General features: G+C 54.1%; 5 protein-coding genes across 5 annotated transcripts; 1 reads left to right on the top strand and 4 right to left on the bottom strand.

Moving 5' to 3' along the window:
• Positions 1-168: 168 nt before the first annotated feature.
• CONPUDRAFT_147181 (uncharacterized protein) lies at positions 169-2,771 on the bottom strand. Its single transcript, XM_007776111.1, has 2 exons — positions 2,391-2,771; positions 169-2,097 (listed from the first exon to the last, which is right to left on the bottom strand). Exons 1-2 carry the CDS (start codon positions 2,598-2,600, stop codon positions 478-480), a joined length of 1,830 nt encoding a protein of 609 aa, XP_007774301.1. The 5' UTR covers positions 2,601-2,771; the 3' UTR covers positions 169-477.
• Positions 2,772-2,942: 171 nt separating this feature from the next.
• Positions 2,943-4,264, top strand: CONPUDRAFT_169394 (alpha beta-hydrolase; the record flags this gene model as incomplete). The annotated part of the gene is made up of 2 exons (XM_007776110.1): positions 2,943-3,619; positions 3,711-4,264. 2 exons carry the CDS (start codon positions 2,943-2,945, stop codon positions 4,141-4,143), a joined length of 1,110 nt encoding a protein of 369 aa, XP_007774300.1. The 3' UTR covers positions 4,144-4,264.
• Positions 4,265-4,626: 362 nt separating this feature from the next.
• CONPUDRAFT_65776 (TPR-like protein) lies at positions 4,627-5,301 on the bottom strand (the record flags this gene model as incomplete). The annotated part of the gene is made up of 1 exon (XM_007775912.1): positions 4,627-5,301. The coding sequence occupies one exon, from the start codon at positions 5,299-5,301 to the stop codon at positions 4,627-4,629; it is 675 nt and encodes a 224-aa protein (XP_007774102.1).
• Positions 5,302-9,193: 3,892 nt separating this feature from the next.
• CONPUDRAFT_140027 (cytochrome P450) lies at positions 9,194-11,530 on the bottom strand (the record flags this gene model as incomplete). Its single annotated transcript, XM_007776109.1, has 11 exons — positions 9,194-9,383; positions 9,447-9,972; positions 10,034-10,238; positions 10,300-10,439; positions 10,507-10,609; positions 10,666-10,731; positions 10,790-10,839; positions 10,892-11,003; positions 11,070-11,103; positions 11,166-11,203; positions 11,267-11,530. 11 exons carry the CDS (start codon positions 11,528-11,530, stop codon positions 9,218-9,220), a joined length of 1,704 nt encoding a protein of 567 aa, XP_007774299.1. The 3' UTR covers positions 9,194-9,217.
• Positions 11,531-11,840: 310 nt separating this feature from the next.
• On the bottom strand, positions 11,841-13,604 carry CONPUDRAFT_140026 (acyl-CoA N-acyltransferase). The gene is made up of 4 exons (XM_007776108.1): positions 13,514-13,604; positions 12,597-13,430; positions 12,170-12,539; positions 11,841-12,109 (listed from the first exon to the last, which is right to left on the bottom strand). The coding sequence occupies exons 2-4, from the start codon at positions 12,699-12,701 to the stop codon at positions 11,997-11,999; spliced, it is 588 nt and encodes a 195-aa protein (XP_007774298.1). The 5' UTR covers positions 12,702-13,430; positions 13,514-13,604; the 3' UTR covers positions 11,841-11,996.
• Between the last annotated feature and the right edge of the window lie 590 nt (positions 13,605-14,194).

Here is a 14,194-nt window from a genome sequence, read left to right as displayed (position 1 = left end):
ACTACCGGCGGTCAGTCGTAGCGCGGGCAGCGTGCAGTGTATTGCGATGGTGGAATACATACTATGGGTATATATGCACACAAACAAGAAGAAGGAGTACAGTACTAGTGTAACGAGCTAACGCTACCGACGCAGAGTCATACAATGTACTCGCAAAAAATACGGTCGGGGATGGGGAGGTGGAGGGTGGAGGAGGGTGGAGGGTGGAGGAGGGTGGAGGGTGGAGGAGGGTGGAGGGTGGAGGAGTCGTAGACAATCATAAGGTGGTCGTAACCAAACAATAAAGCAAGTAGGGTAAGATTGAGAGTACAGCAATTACTGTAGTGGACAACGCGAAGAGGAAGTCTACGTCAATCCTTGGAGTCTACCGAACCAGAAAACAAGAAGTGAAAATCACACAAGAAATTAAACAAGAGATCCTACAGTCGCCGAAAAAAAAGGAAGAAAAGCCAGCGAAGCAAGCATCACGGTGTTACCTCACTCCTGCTCAATCCGACCCAGCCGCTGCCCATGCTCGTGCAGCGCCCGCCCGTCCATCGCCGCCGTCGCGCGCTTGCCCACGCTCGCACTGCGTGTCCTCCCCCCGCCCGACGCCGTCAAGCCTGCACTCGGAAATCCGCTCTTGCTTGAAAAGCCCGCGCTGGGCAGTCCCGCGCTGGGCGGCCCGTGCATGTATCCCGCAGCCTCCTGCTCATCGTCGTAGATGCGCTCGGGGGTGCGAGCACCGGCGTCGATGACGAGCGGCGAGGGCGCGTATGCGGCGGAGATGGACTGTGCGGGGGAGTGCAGTGTGCGCTCGGACGCTGTCGTGGCAGACGCGGAGGACGAGGGAATGGTGGATGTGCGGCGCCTCGATTTCGACGCGCCGGACGAGGATTTGTCTTTGGATTTCTTCGTGGGTGTGGATGAAGTGAGAGTGGGCATTGTCGTGCTGGGGTAGGCGGAGGCGGAGGGGGGGCCGGCGCTAAGCAGCCTTTGCGGGGCTTGCTGCTGGGAATGGGGGTGGAGGTTTAGAGTGAACGGCGCGGATGCGGGGAGCGACATGCGTCGGGGGTTCGATGAGCCTCCGGACGCGGAGGTGCGTGAGTTGGAGTTGGAGTCTGAGCCGCCCCATGCGGCCACCGAGCTGCGCTTCTTGCGCGTGTAGAGCTCGCCGCCGAGGTCGGCGTCGTCCGAGCCGCTGCCTTCGTCGAGGGCTGCGTTGGCTGCGCCGAGCTGTTGCTGATGGACGAACGTCTGACGATCGTGCGATAGGTTCGCGCTGGGCGGCTCGTAGTAAGACGTGTCCTCGGGATACGGTACCGTGCCCTCTTGGAACCCCTCGAACTCGCCTGCCCCTTGCTCCAGTTCCTGAGGACCACCGCCGAGGGCCTGCAACGCCGCATCGCGCTCGCGCTCCTTGCGCTCCTTCCTCCGCGCCTTCCTCTCCGCCTTCGCCCGCACCCTCTCCTCCTCTTCCTCCGCCATCCTTCTTTCCTCCTCGACCTGTTCCTGCGTCTTCTGCGGCTGCGGCGACGTCAGCCGCTGAATCGCCGCCGCATCTAGCGGAGCCGCGTCGCTGTCGAGCGTCGACGAGGACGCAGTGGCCGAGACAACGACAGGGCGGCCACTAGGCACGAGATCGTCGTCGTCGTCGCTGAGGTAGATCGGCTGCCGGCCGAACGTGTATCCGAAGAGCGTGAGCGAGAACTTGGGCGCCTTCTTCTGCTTTTTCGATCGCCGGCGGCGCCGGCGGGAGGAGGGGTTGGCGGAGTGGAGGGAGAGGGCTTCGCCGTCGCTGTCGACGTCGCTTGTTGGGTCTGCGAGGAGGTGGGCGAGGTCGGTGCGGCTCGTGTTGGTGCTGGGTGTGCCGCTGCCTTCGCCGTTGGATGGGCTGTTGGATGTTGCTGAAAAGCAGGGGAGACACGGGGCGATGGCTGCGCGGACGCTGTCTGACCAGGAAAAGTTGTCCATGAGCGCGTCTGTAGTTGTCGAGAAGCTGTTTTGCTGGCTATTGGTCTGAGGGAGAGCTGGTTGCAGGTGGAAATCGAGAAAATGGGTATAGGGGGTGGTAGTGAGCGGCCTGCGCTTGAGCAAGGCACGCTGGTAGGGGCAGGGCTTTGTACAGAGAGTGAGTTGGCAATGCAGCGAGACCAAACTATAGCGGGGAGAGCAAAACAGGCGGTGCAAAGATGGGCTGATGGGAGCTTATGTTGAGACAAGCATAATCATGTGGTTGTCGATCCGGCTATGAACCAGCCATGCCATTCGTCTATTCCCGCCCCTCGCTGCCTGAAACACGCCTCCTGAGACCAGAACTTCATTCATTTTCTCATTCTGACCTCGCTATTTCAGTGCTGCAGGAAAGTCGGAGCTGTATAATGGTGTCAAGGCTCCGAGTTTATGTCAACGTTTCGGAGCGGCTGCTGTGTTTCCGTTCCTGATGGCGCCGCCACTGTCTGAGGCTGGGGCGTTTCTTCCTCCTCCTCCATCTCGATAACAATATCGATGTCCCATCCCTTCTCATTCCGTGCAGCACGCAGTTCCATTCCGCTACTCATTCTGTCAGAGGGTACACTTCTCTGACTAACTCTAGCACCACCCACCGTCACCCGCGCCATGTCTTACACTCACAACCTACCAGAACGTAGTGGCGACTTCGACGCGACAACGCCCTTGACCAACGCCTCCTTCTAGATTTCGCCCAGGCATCTCGACAGCACGTTTGACGTAGAACCTTCCTCCATGCTGTTGTGGATATCAGCGGGACCACCTCTCAACTCGGCGCACGATCGCCTCCCGGCTTAGCATGCGATCCATCGTGCTTGGCACCACCTTCGTCATCCACTCGAGGTCTCAAATCTCTGGAAGAGTCGCGACCATACGGATAACCACCAGTAAGCCCTCTTAATACAACTCTCGTCACGACTCTAACCATCCATCACTTAACCCTCGATAGCGTCATGTACTACCTCAAACTCATCGGCATCAAAGCCATCCGCGCCCTGCTCCCCATCGCACTCCTCTTCGAGGAGGGTCTGCCCAACCGGCCCAAGCCAGACCACACACTCCACATCCCTTCATCCGATCGCAAACGTGGAAGCATCCGCGTTGATGTCTACCTGCCCTCTCTACATGTACCAGACCACGACCACACCGAAAGCGAGCACCAAGCCTCACAACCCCTCAAGGACTCGCGTACAACCGACTCGGGAAACACCACCCCTCCGACGTCGCCGGCACGGCTGCCCATCGTTCTCAATCTGCATGGTTCAGGATTCTGCCTTCCCGTGATAGGCCAGGATGCGGTGTTCTGCCGGCAAGTAGCCGACTCGGTGCACGCTGTCGTGCTCGACGTCGACTACGCGCATGCGCCCGAATTTCCGTACCCCGCCGCTCTGGATGACATCGACACGGTTCTGGAATGGTTGCGGGACACCACCGCGGGGAGGATGCCTGAGGGCAGTGGGAAGGACAGCAGCGATGGAGATGCTGGTGTGGATGCAAAGGGCTGGGACGTGGAAAGGCTGGCGGTCACAGGCTTCAGCGCAGGCGGGAATCTCGCACTGACGGCGTGCGTCCGCGCGTTCGAGAGAGGGCAAAAGGACCCGTTCAAGGCTGTCGTTGCGTTCTACCCTTCGTGAGTACTTCTTCGCCTCTTCTCCCCACATCGCCGCCGTACCCTACCCCGATTGTAAACTCTTCTACTAACTAATCTCACCGCACCTCAGCACAAACCTCGCTGAACCAGCCTCCTCCAAACCTTCCCCGAAAATCGCATCAGGCGCCTCAGGCGGCACCATCCCTCCGCTCATCCGTCGCTTCTTCTACGCGTGCTACCTCCCCTCCTCATGTCCCTTACCGCGCACCACACCCACCATCTCGCCTCTCTACGCTGACCCGCACGCATTTCCACGTTCAACAACAATAATCACGTGCGGTGCCGACGCGCTCGCGCGGGAGGGGAGGCAGCTCGTCGAGAAGCTGCAGAGCGCTGCGAGCGAGGATCCGGGGCTAGGGCTCGATGTGGTCGGGTGGGAGGCGGCAGGGCAGGGCCATTCGTGGGATAAGTCGACGAAGGAGGGGACGGATCCGCGTAGGATGAAGGTGGAGGCGTATGAGTTGGCGGTGAGGAGGCTGAGGGAGGCGCTTTGGCCTGCTTAAGAATAATTGGCCGAGAGTGGGCGGAGGTTTGTCCGTCGAAGAGAGTTTGTCTAGATTGAGCGGGTGAACCGCTTCCATGTCGTGGTAGTAGATTACTATTGAGCTGACGGCGCCGACGCTGCAGTACGGCCTCTACACTCACACAGGCAGCCAACCCTTGAGCTACAATTTACATCTGTGTGCCCCGGTGTCACCACTTTGGTAGTCACTTCAAGTGAGGTGCATATACCAGTGCTCTCACATCATTTCTGTGAAAATGTCAGAAAAACCGTACCAAATCTCAGACTGAATTTATGTTGTTGACACCAATATTTGCAATAGGAAACTAGTGTACACCATAATTGATGCCAAACTACAGCTATAAACCTACAATATCATTGCATCTACTTATGAAACTAATGATATACTTCAAAGCATTCTGCTGTACATACAAGAAAAGATAAAATTCCAGGCAATGAAATGTAGTGTATACTCACAAATGAATCATACAGAATCCTCCAAGGCTGCCTTCTCTGCCTCCCATTCAGCTAGAAGATCAGGTGCTCCATGTGGGTCCAAACCAACTTTTGCATACAGCACACATGTTTCCCTCATAAGGTCAATGGCCTTGTCAAGAGAACCCTGCATATACCAGGTATAGGCCAGGTTGTGCATTGTTGTCAAGGTATGAGGATGCTCAGGACCCAGAATCCTCTTTCTTGCCTCCAACACTTGTGTCTGCAGCTCTTCTGCTTCCCTCAGGTTGCCCAGCTGACAGAGTGTAGATGCCAGGGTATCCATGGCTCTCAAGGTATGAGGATGCTCAGGACCCAGAATCCTCTTTCTTGCCTCCAACACTTGTGTCTGCAGCTCTTCTGCTTCCCTCAGGTTGTCCAGCTGATAAAGTATAGATGCCAGATTATGCATGCATGACAAGGTATCAAGATGCTCAGGACCCTGGACCCTCTTGAATACCTCCAATGCTTGTGTCTCCAGCTTTTCTGCTTCCCTCAGGTTGCCCAGCTGAAGGAGTGTTAATGCCAGATCATGCACAGTTGCCAAGGTATCAGGATGCTCAGGACCCAGAATCCTCTTTTTTGCCTCCAAAACCTGTGTCTGCAGTTCTTCTGCTTCTCTCAGGTTGCCTAGCTGATGGAGTGCTAAGGCCAGATTATGCATAGCTAACAAGGTGTCAGAATGCTCAGGACCCAGAATCCTTTTTCTTGCCTCCAACACTTGTGTCTGCAGCTTTACTGCTTCTTTCACTTTGCCCATTTTCCATAGTCCAAATGCCAAATTGTGCATGGCTAATAAAGTATCATGATGTTCTGTACTATCTTGATTCAAGTTACTTTGATAGATTACATCTCTCAAGACAAGTTGACCCTTCCAACTTTCAAAGGCTTGATAAGCTCGAGTCCAGATGTTTTCTATGCTGACAGGTATGTCTCCCCAAAGAACATATTTGATGTGTGTGTACAACAGTTTTCTAACAGTAAAGTCTTGCTCCAAAAGCTTTGAGGGCATTGCCATTGCAAGAACCTGCTGGATTTCAGACATGTACTGGGCCTTATGCATTGCCTTTTCAGATGCCCATTGGTGAATGAGAGGGTGGATGCTGTATGTCCCATTTGTAGAAGACATCAATGAAAAATGAAGGACCTCTTGAGCAATAGCATTGAACTTCAATGAATCCCATTCCTGATTCTCATCTGCAAACATTTGCAGCACAGTAATTGTATCCTTGTTGTCCCAGCCTTGAGCATTGAAAGCTGACTCAAACAGCCACTCTGTGATATCACTGTGATACAAGAATCCACAGTACTTGAGAAAGGTTTGGGCATCAGAGCTCAACTTTGAGAAGCTGAGCTCCCAAGTAGCATATGCACCAAGTGGATAGTCATGTGGCCATTGTTTTGGCAAGTCCTTCAGCAATTTGGCTTTGTGCTTTTCAAGCAGGTCTATATATTTGGTCATACTGCATCTGGTTGATGAAATATAAGCCCCTGCTTGAGCCATTGCCAAAGCAAAACATCCCAATTTCTGTGTCATGTGGGTCAGCTGTAGCACTCACTATATGAGTGAGCTACTTACCTTAACAAGTTGCAGCACCATGTCCTCGTTTTCAGAAGTATTGCTCACTTTATACAAGAAAATGATGGCATCCTCTTGTGTCATCCCAGTAACTTCTGCTGAAGCGCCACCCCCAACACCATGTGAGGTGCAAGCAGAATTTCTTGTGGTGACAACAACATTCCCATGTGTGCTGACAGGAATGTAGTCCCTCAAATTCAGAGAGGGATCATCTGCATTATCCAGCAGCACCAGCCAGTTTGTGGGGTTACCCTTGAACCATGCCAAAGCATCACTAAAGTTCTTTCCAGATCCTTTCAGAGTGGCTATAGCTGCATAATCAGCCTTCAAGGACTGCTCTGAAGTAGCATCAACCATAAATACTTCTGAGAACCTGGATAGAAAAATTAGCATTTGCCCCACATGCAGATCTAATATACTCACTGTGGTTCACTCTGCTGTTGACCATCATGGATAAACCTGAGAGCAATCTGAGTTTTTCCTGCTCCACCAGGTCCATGAAGCACAAATATATGCTGCTGAGTAGCACCATCAATCCTGGTGGAGAAATATGTTCTCATCTGACTCAGAACATCATCTCTGCCAGTGAAAGTAGCAGAAGGAGGTGACACTAGTTTGGCCACTCCAACCTGGTCCTTTACTGCAGCAACAGGTACATGATCCACTGCAGACATCTGCACCTGCCCTTCACCACTGCATAGCACCTTGAGACACAAATCCACCCTCGAGTCAACCTCCACCATCTGCAGGTACTGGGTGGTATGGGCATTCACTGCCCTCTGCATATTCCATGCATCCCAGGACACACCCTGCATCCCCTGCACAATACTGAACCGGAAATACATCTGCGGGTAATTGACGAGGAGGGCATGCACCTCCCCTGCCACTCTCTCACAGTCAACAGCAATGTCATGAATAACACCCTGAACATCTGATGATGTAACACCAATGGTCTTGGCATGACCAGTGCCCACACTAACAATGACACTGAGGTCACGTTGGGCATACAACGATGCAGCCTCATGAATAAGAACACGGCAGGGGTTGTTCAAGCCCAACCCCACATCAATATATTCACGCTCGACAGGTCCATCAGCAATGGTGATGGACTTGAAATGCCCAGGATGGGCAGTGGCAGCACGCGCGGCCTCCCATATCATGCAGTTGGGGCTCGCATTGCGTCCGACAGCGTACGTACGAAGAAGAGCTGGCACGCCAGCATTCATGTTCTCTGCAAGACGGGCACACACGAACCTGTAGCAGAGTCAGCCTCGACAACGAGAGGAGTGAGGAGCGAGCATACACTTTGCAAGCAGCGTCGTCCTCGAACATGCGGGCGTCTTTGTCGCCACCCAGGCAGCCGCCGACAAGGTTGCGGAAGACCGCGACGAGCTCGGTGGCCTTGAAGAGCTCACCACTGATTGGGTTGTGCTTGCGTCCGTCAACATAGACACGTTGGATGAACTTGTCGTATGCCCTGATGGCATCGTCGGCCGACATACGGAGGCGGCCGAGCATAAGCGCGATGATCCTGCAGCGTAAGGAGGTGTTAGCAACATGAAGTAATTGGCAACGACGATGGCAGGCGGCAGTGGATGTGGAGCGCAGTTGGTGGTGATGATATGTAGATGACTGATCAACGATCGCGAGGTGACGAGTAAAGGTAGTGACAAGCAACGATGACGGCGATAGGAATAGGATAAGGGAAATCAATGGCCATGGTGGTGACGAGTAAAGGCGATGACAAGCAACGATGACGACGATGGGAATAGGATAATGTAGATCAACGACCACGGTGGTGACGAGTAAAATGAAAAGACAAGCAACGATGACGACGATGGAGATATCATAAGGGATATCAACGGCCATGGTAGTGACGAGTAAAAGGCCATTAATGATAAGCAACGGTGACGGCGATGGGAATAGCATAAGGGAGGTCAACGATCACGGGGATGACGAGTAAAGGTAATGGTAAGCAACGATGACAGCGATAGGAATAGAATAAGGTAGATCAACGACCGCGGTAGTGATGAGTAAAAGGCGATAGCAAGCAACGATGACGGCGATGGGAAGAGGATAAGGGAGAACAACGACCAAGGAGGTAACGGGTAAAGGCAGTGGCAAGCGACGATGGCGGCGATGGGCATAGGAGAAGGTCAACACTTACCCGCCAGTACCCGTGCCACCGATCATGTCGAAGTACTCGTGAGGCGCCGGCGTGAAGGGAAGGTCCTCCTTGGATTCGATGCGCTGCATCATCTCCCGGATGATAAGGAGGGCAGACCTCCCGCGGACGCCGCCGCCGTCTAAGGTGGGCAGGGTTCATGGAGGATAAGCGCCAGCGATGACGGAGGATGACGATGATACGCACCGATGGACAAGAGTCTGAGAGGTTTCGTTTCGTTTTCTGGCATACTGAATCGATAGAGTTGAAGTACGATGGGTTTTCGAAAGAGCAAGTAGCGAGTTTGAGAGAGGTCTCTGAAATGCGCACTGGTGGGTGAGCGAAGGAAAGAGGGAAAGAGCTTTCGTTCTCACGTCGCAGCCTTATAACTCACCTTAGGCGTCTGTTTGACAATTATGGCACGGCCTATCATCGTTGCGCGTTAACGTTGAACACGAGGATACAACGTAGGAGGGTCTGATGATCATCCGCCGCGTTGCATTAGGAAATGGGCGTCTGGTCTATTCATCGAAGCTCGTCCACGCGTCCCAGGGCAGGTCCAGGTGCCGTGGTGGACGATTGTATCGGTGAAGCGTCGAGCTTCATGCTTGTCCAGAGTATGATTGCGTACCCGGGCTGGTGTCGAGACGAGCAAGGCAAGAAGGTTGTATCGAGAGCGCGACGGGTAAGTCGCGTCGGAGATAGAAACACCAACACAGCTCTACCCAGCCAAAAGTATCTCCTTTCACGTCCATCTGAGGGAAAGTAGGAGAACTCGTTCTAATTCAACATCAAACCAAAGTCTATGTGCTACTATCGTTCGCCTACACCTAAATCCTATGACTGCACGGGCTTAATCAACAACGGCAACTGCGCCCCACCTTCCTTGTCCGACTTCAGCATCGGCCGTCTCACGATGAACATCTGCACACCGACGTCCTCCACTGGCGTCGCCAGCTCAAACTCGAACGCCTTCACCAGCGAGAACAGAAGTGCTTTCATCCTGTCGCACGCACAACTCTATCAGCACCACCGTAGCGATCCGAGAAAAAGACCAAAGACTCACTCGAACAGCGAAAACCTGTACCCAATACACGAATGCATCCCACCCGTAAACGTCATCTGATTCCCCCACAGCCCCGGCAACCCGTTCTTCTGCGGCGCCGCCGCCCCGCCCTCAAGCCACCTGTCCGGGTTAAAGCTCGTCGCATCGGGACCCCACACCTCCTCGGTCGTGTTCATCGCATAGATGGGGATAATGATCGAGTCCTCCTTATTCAGACGCAGCTCGCGGTGCACCCGCCCACGCCCGTCCGTGTAGGGGTGCGCGAGTGGGATCACGTCGTCCCGCGGGGCTTTGCGCGCCGCGAAGGGAATGGGCGAGTGCAGCCGGAGCGCTTCGCGCGCGACTGCGTCGAGGTAGGGCAGGGAGGACTCCGCGAGCTCGTCCATTGTTGGTGTGTCTGTGCCGAGTGTCCTGAGCTCCTCACGGAGCCGGGTCTGGACGGCTGGGTTCTGGGCGAGGGAGAAGAGCGTCCATGATGTAGATGTGCTCGTCGTTTCGTGTCCGGCGAGCAAGAATGTGGGAATTTCTGTAGAATTATTTCTGTTGTCAGAAAACGGCTTCTTGAAGAGCGAATAATAGAGACTCACGGGCCAAAACGTCGTTATCGCACATCTTATTTGCTCCCTCTGCCATATTCGCCTTCACGAGCAGACTCAGCAGATCTCGCGCACGCGATTTCACCCCTGACCGCTGCTCTTCGATGGCAGCTGCCTTGGCCTCTGTTAGGAGCTCCCTTCCGATACGCCCCATCGTGTCTAGTGCACGCTGCTCTCCCCGTCCCCGTTCGGTTGGCTGACGCACCACCATTATGAGTATGCGCCTTATATTCGTCAGGAAAAGAGGGATCACTCACAATCCAGTCGATGAACGGAAGGAACAGACCGAGAAATAGCTTTGTCGGGTTCTCATCGGCGCGGAACAGGTAGTTGAACGCATCGTTGAGCTCGTTGGGCCCAGAATTCGGCTTGAGCGCGTTGAAGTGGTAGTTGAACCCTACGCCAAGCAGCGTTAGTATTAGCATGATCGGAACAGACCAGCATGAACGACAGTATGGACGTACCCGCGAGCCCAATAACATCGAGCGTCATTTTGACGAGCCACGCAACAACGTTAATGCGTTTTGAGGGAGCGTCGCCAATTTGGTCAAGCCACGCATCGCGCAGCTGTGGGCAAGTACGGTCAAGCTGAGACTACATTGGTCAACGTGATAACCACATACGCTGTTCGCCTTCTCCACGAAGATATGGGTGAGATCGCGCAGCTGTATGGGGCCGAACGCCGGGTTCTGTTGGACTTATGCGTAAGACAGGAGAACGCAGAGAGAGGAAGAGTCCCGAACGCACCATGACTTTACGCTGTATTTTGTGACCCTCGCCTTCTACATTGAAAAGTCCTAAGAGAGCTAATCTTAGCACTCAGCTTCTCAAGGGCGACTAAGGACTCACCATGACCAGGAGCCATGACACGCGCTAGCTGAAGGCGGGCTTCATCCGATCTCGGGTATGTCGCGAGAATGTGGGCTATTGCCTTCGCGTCCGTGGTGAAAAGACGCTTTCCCTGTAATATTGTAAGAACATCTACTGGTCAGACAACTGAACATCATGTAGGGGAACGGTGACTCACCCCAAGAATATAGTTCACCACGAACGTCTGACCACTAACCACCGCATATACGCATCAGCGCACCACAAAAGCCATCATCCCGCAAAACGAACGTACTGTTCCCGAACCCACTCCTTCTGCACCTCAAGCGTATCCTATACGCATACACACACCGTCAATCGCAATCCAACACGTATACATCCACCTCAAAACCTCACCGGCCCCGTCAACTCGACAAAGTTCCCCGCGAGCCAACTCGGGTTCTTCAGCCGAGGCAGCCCGCCGAAGCAGAAGAAATGGCGATAGAGGAAGTACGAGGCCTTGACGAGCTGGTACGACGCGAGCGCGCCGCCGGTGACGACGAGGACCTTGCGCGACACGCTCGTGTGCTGTCCGCCGAGCAGAGTGTCGATGCGCTCGGAGAGCGCGCTGGCTGAGTCGGCTAGAGTGTCCAGTGACAATGGTAACGGGAGGGAGGACATGGTGGCAGCGCGATGGCAGCAGAGGAGGAGGGAATGCTCGGCGGGGCGAGTGTCATGATGGGCGATATATCACCAGGTGAATTCTGCGGGAGTCGAGGCGACATGCGCACCAGCTGCTGACAATGTAACAGGGGTGTAACAGGGAGAGGCTATCGTGCTCCCACGCGTGACGCGCCGAATCTCGAGATCAATCTCCAGTTGTCTACCGCGTCTCTGCTAGCGTCACCAGATATCATTCGGACCGCACTATCTCGTTACCACTTGGTTTCCCACATAACGACGACGGCGAAGTATCATGCATATGATTTGTCGCCCTCCAGGGGTCAAAATATAGGAAATGGACGAGAACTCTAGCCAATGTTGTATCATCTACAGGTATAACTTAGAACAGGTAAGTAGTGCTGAAATATTACTCCAGTTGCGTATGCGGGATAATGCGAAATAATGGTCATCAAATCCAACGAGCTCAGAGACGAGCGGCGGGAGGCGACGTAGAGGGTTCTTGCGGCTGCTGTGCACCTTCCGTATACCTGACCATCTGCCTCCCCGCACGATGGCAGCCAAACTTCAAGTAAAACGCTACCACCATTTTCAGCCAACACATCCCATGCAAAAAGCAAGTCCCATTGAGCCACTCACGCATATTCGCATCCGTACAGTTCCCCACCGTCTTATACACCCCCATCCGCCCCCCAATATACATAAGCGCCTGACACAGCAACAGCCCCAGATACCTCCCCTGCTTCGTCCTATCCACCGCAATATCCTCCGGATGCGCGCGCGAGCCGAGCCCGCGGCTGAACGTGCGCTCGACGTAGAGCGTGCCCGACGCGACGATCCGGTCCGCTTTCTTGTCGACGATCACGAGCGGGAAGTACGTGTCCGCGCACGCGCGCATCTCGAGAAAGTGGGCGGTCCATGCGGCTGCGCCTGGGTCCGCGGCTTTGGTGAGCACGCGCAGGACGTCGAGGTGGCCGCGCTTGTAGTCGTCCGAGGCTAGTGGGCGGATCTGCGGGTGCTGGTGGTTAGGCTTGGAGAGAGAGAGGAGAAGGTGAAAGGGGCGCACGGCGAGCTCGGGAGGCAGCATTTGGACGACCTCGGGATCGACGAGGTCCTGCGAGAACATAAGGTCCAGAGGAGCAGCAGAGGACGACTCTATGCTTGCGGACATGTCTGAGACTCGGGCCTGGCCTGCTACGGCGATTTTGAGGAAATAAAACGAGACGGTTGACTGTCGTTCACCGCGAGCACGTCGGCGAGCAAAGGAGCGAGGAGAGAGCCCTTATGTCACTAAGCAATCAGCCTTGACCACACGCGCGAGCGCCATCTCTGCCTTTGTTATATAAACTCGACGCGATGACCTGGCACGCCCATCCGCACGCGTCCCTTGATGCAGTGATTGCACTTGCACATTGCACGATCACAGATGATCATCAGCTCTCGAATGCTCCAAATCGGAGAGGGGGAAAGCGCACTTTGCGCGGACGCGGTCATCTCCACGAGAATGAAACCGCACACACCGTGACCGCTGTCACAGCCCGCGCTCCCATACTAATCGTTTCAGAGCTGAGATTGCGCCGCAGCCGTCGTCGCCGTCGAGGGGCTTGAAGGGCTTGTCCATCTTCACAATTAGCTAGTCTCGCGTCTTTTCGACGTGGCGTTGGCGTTGTTAGCATGTGCATACAGACAGGTGCAGATGTGAGTGTGTGTCCACCGTCGCTCGCGGCATAGGAGCCGTACAAGCCGTTCGGAACGGTCTGATAAGCTTTGGCCGCAAACTTCGGACAGATCGCATCACGGATTTGCAGCCCTCGAAACCGTCAGGAACGCAGCAGCGACGGATAGTTCGAGCGGAAGAAAACAGCTGAGAATAGTGCGAGATGACAGATCCAGACGTGCCCTATCAGATGTCAGAAACCAGAGCAGAACGTCAGCATACATTGATGATTGGAGCAAACCCTGGAAACTCTCGTGAACACGCACTCTGGTGGTGCGGCCGCCTCAAGGAGAGATACAATCGTGCACTCGATAATGAATGTGTGCCTAGTTTTCCCAAACAAGAGGTAGATGACACGAGAGCAAGTGGAACAACAGGTGAAAGAAACAACGAAAGAGGCAAGACGCGCGCGTTGGCAACGCCCGAGTTTGCACTACACAGCCACCCAACCATCCGGAGAATAATCGGCACTTTCTCCCCTCTCGAATCTTGTTGTCAAACCTCCCGAGTTCGAAGCACTAGAAAATTATTCCAATACAATTTGCCAATTTAGTTAAAATACCATGGCCGAGTAGTTTGAATAATCTTTGCATACCTGTCCGAAAATTATCCGATCCAGGCACCGAGTTTTATTTAAAAGAAAGTTTGTGAAAGTATGCTGATGATTCTGTGACGGGTGACAGCAGATATTTAAAATACAATCTGGTATAGCAGCCGAGTCATGAACCGGACTGGGCTGTCAAAGGTGGCTCAGTATCTGAGCCGATTGCGGATTTTTGACAGCCCAGAAAGGCTATTAGCCAATAAAAATATGAGAAAAGAAAAATACAAACAATTTTCATTAGGCAGCAAACCATTAATCAAACGCCTGTCAAACGCCTGTCAAACGCCCGGCAAACGCCATTCAAACGCCCGGCAAACACCATTCAAACGCCCGTCAAACGCCT

Source organism: Coniophora puteana (assembly GCF_000271625.1).
Source record: "Coniophora puteana RWD-64-598 SS2 unplaced genomic scaffold CONPUscaffold_16, whole genome shotgun sequence".
Lineage (NCBI taxonomy): Eukaryota > Fungi > Basidiomycota > Agaricomycetes > Boletales > Coniophoraceae > Coniophora > Coniophora puteana.
Note: the sequence above shows the minus strand (reverse complement) of the source record. Positions and strands in the feature narration are given on the sequence as shown.

Excerpts from the sequence above, each read along its gene's own strand:
- CONPUDRAFT_147181 (XM_007776111.1), bottom strand. The coding sequence starts at position 2,600 with ATGGCGCGGGTGACGGTGGGTGGTGCTAGAGTTAGTCAGAGAAGTGTA. Across the intron at positions 2,098-2,390 it reads CACAGCAGCCGCTCCGAAAC|CCCTGCCCCTACCAGCGTGC; the intron begins GTTGACATAAAC and ends CTCTGTACAAAG.
- CONPUDRAFT_140026 (XM_007776108.1), bottom strand. The coding sequence starts at position 12,701 with ATGTCCGCAAGCATAGAGTCGTCCTCTGCTGCTCCTCTGGACCTTATG. Across the intron at positions 12,540-12,596 it reads TGCTGCCTCCCGAGCTCGCC|ATCCGCCCACTAGCCTCGGA; the intron begins GTGCGCCCCTTT and ends CAGCACCCGCAG. Across the intron at positions 12,110-12,169 it reads CTGTACGGATGCGAATATGC|CGTTTTACTTGAAGTTTGGC; the intron begins GTGAGTGGCTCA and ends AAATGGTGGTAG.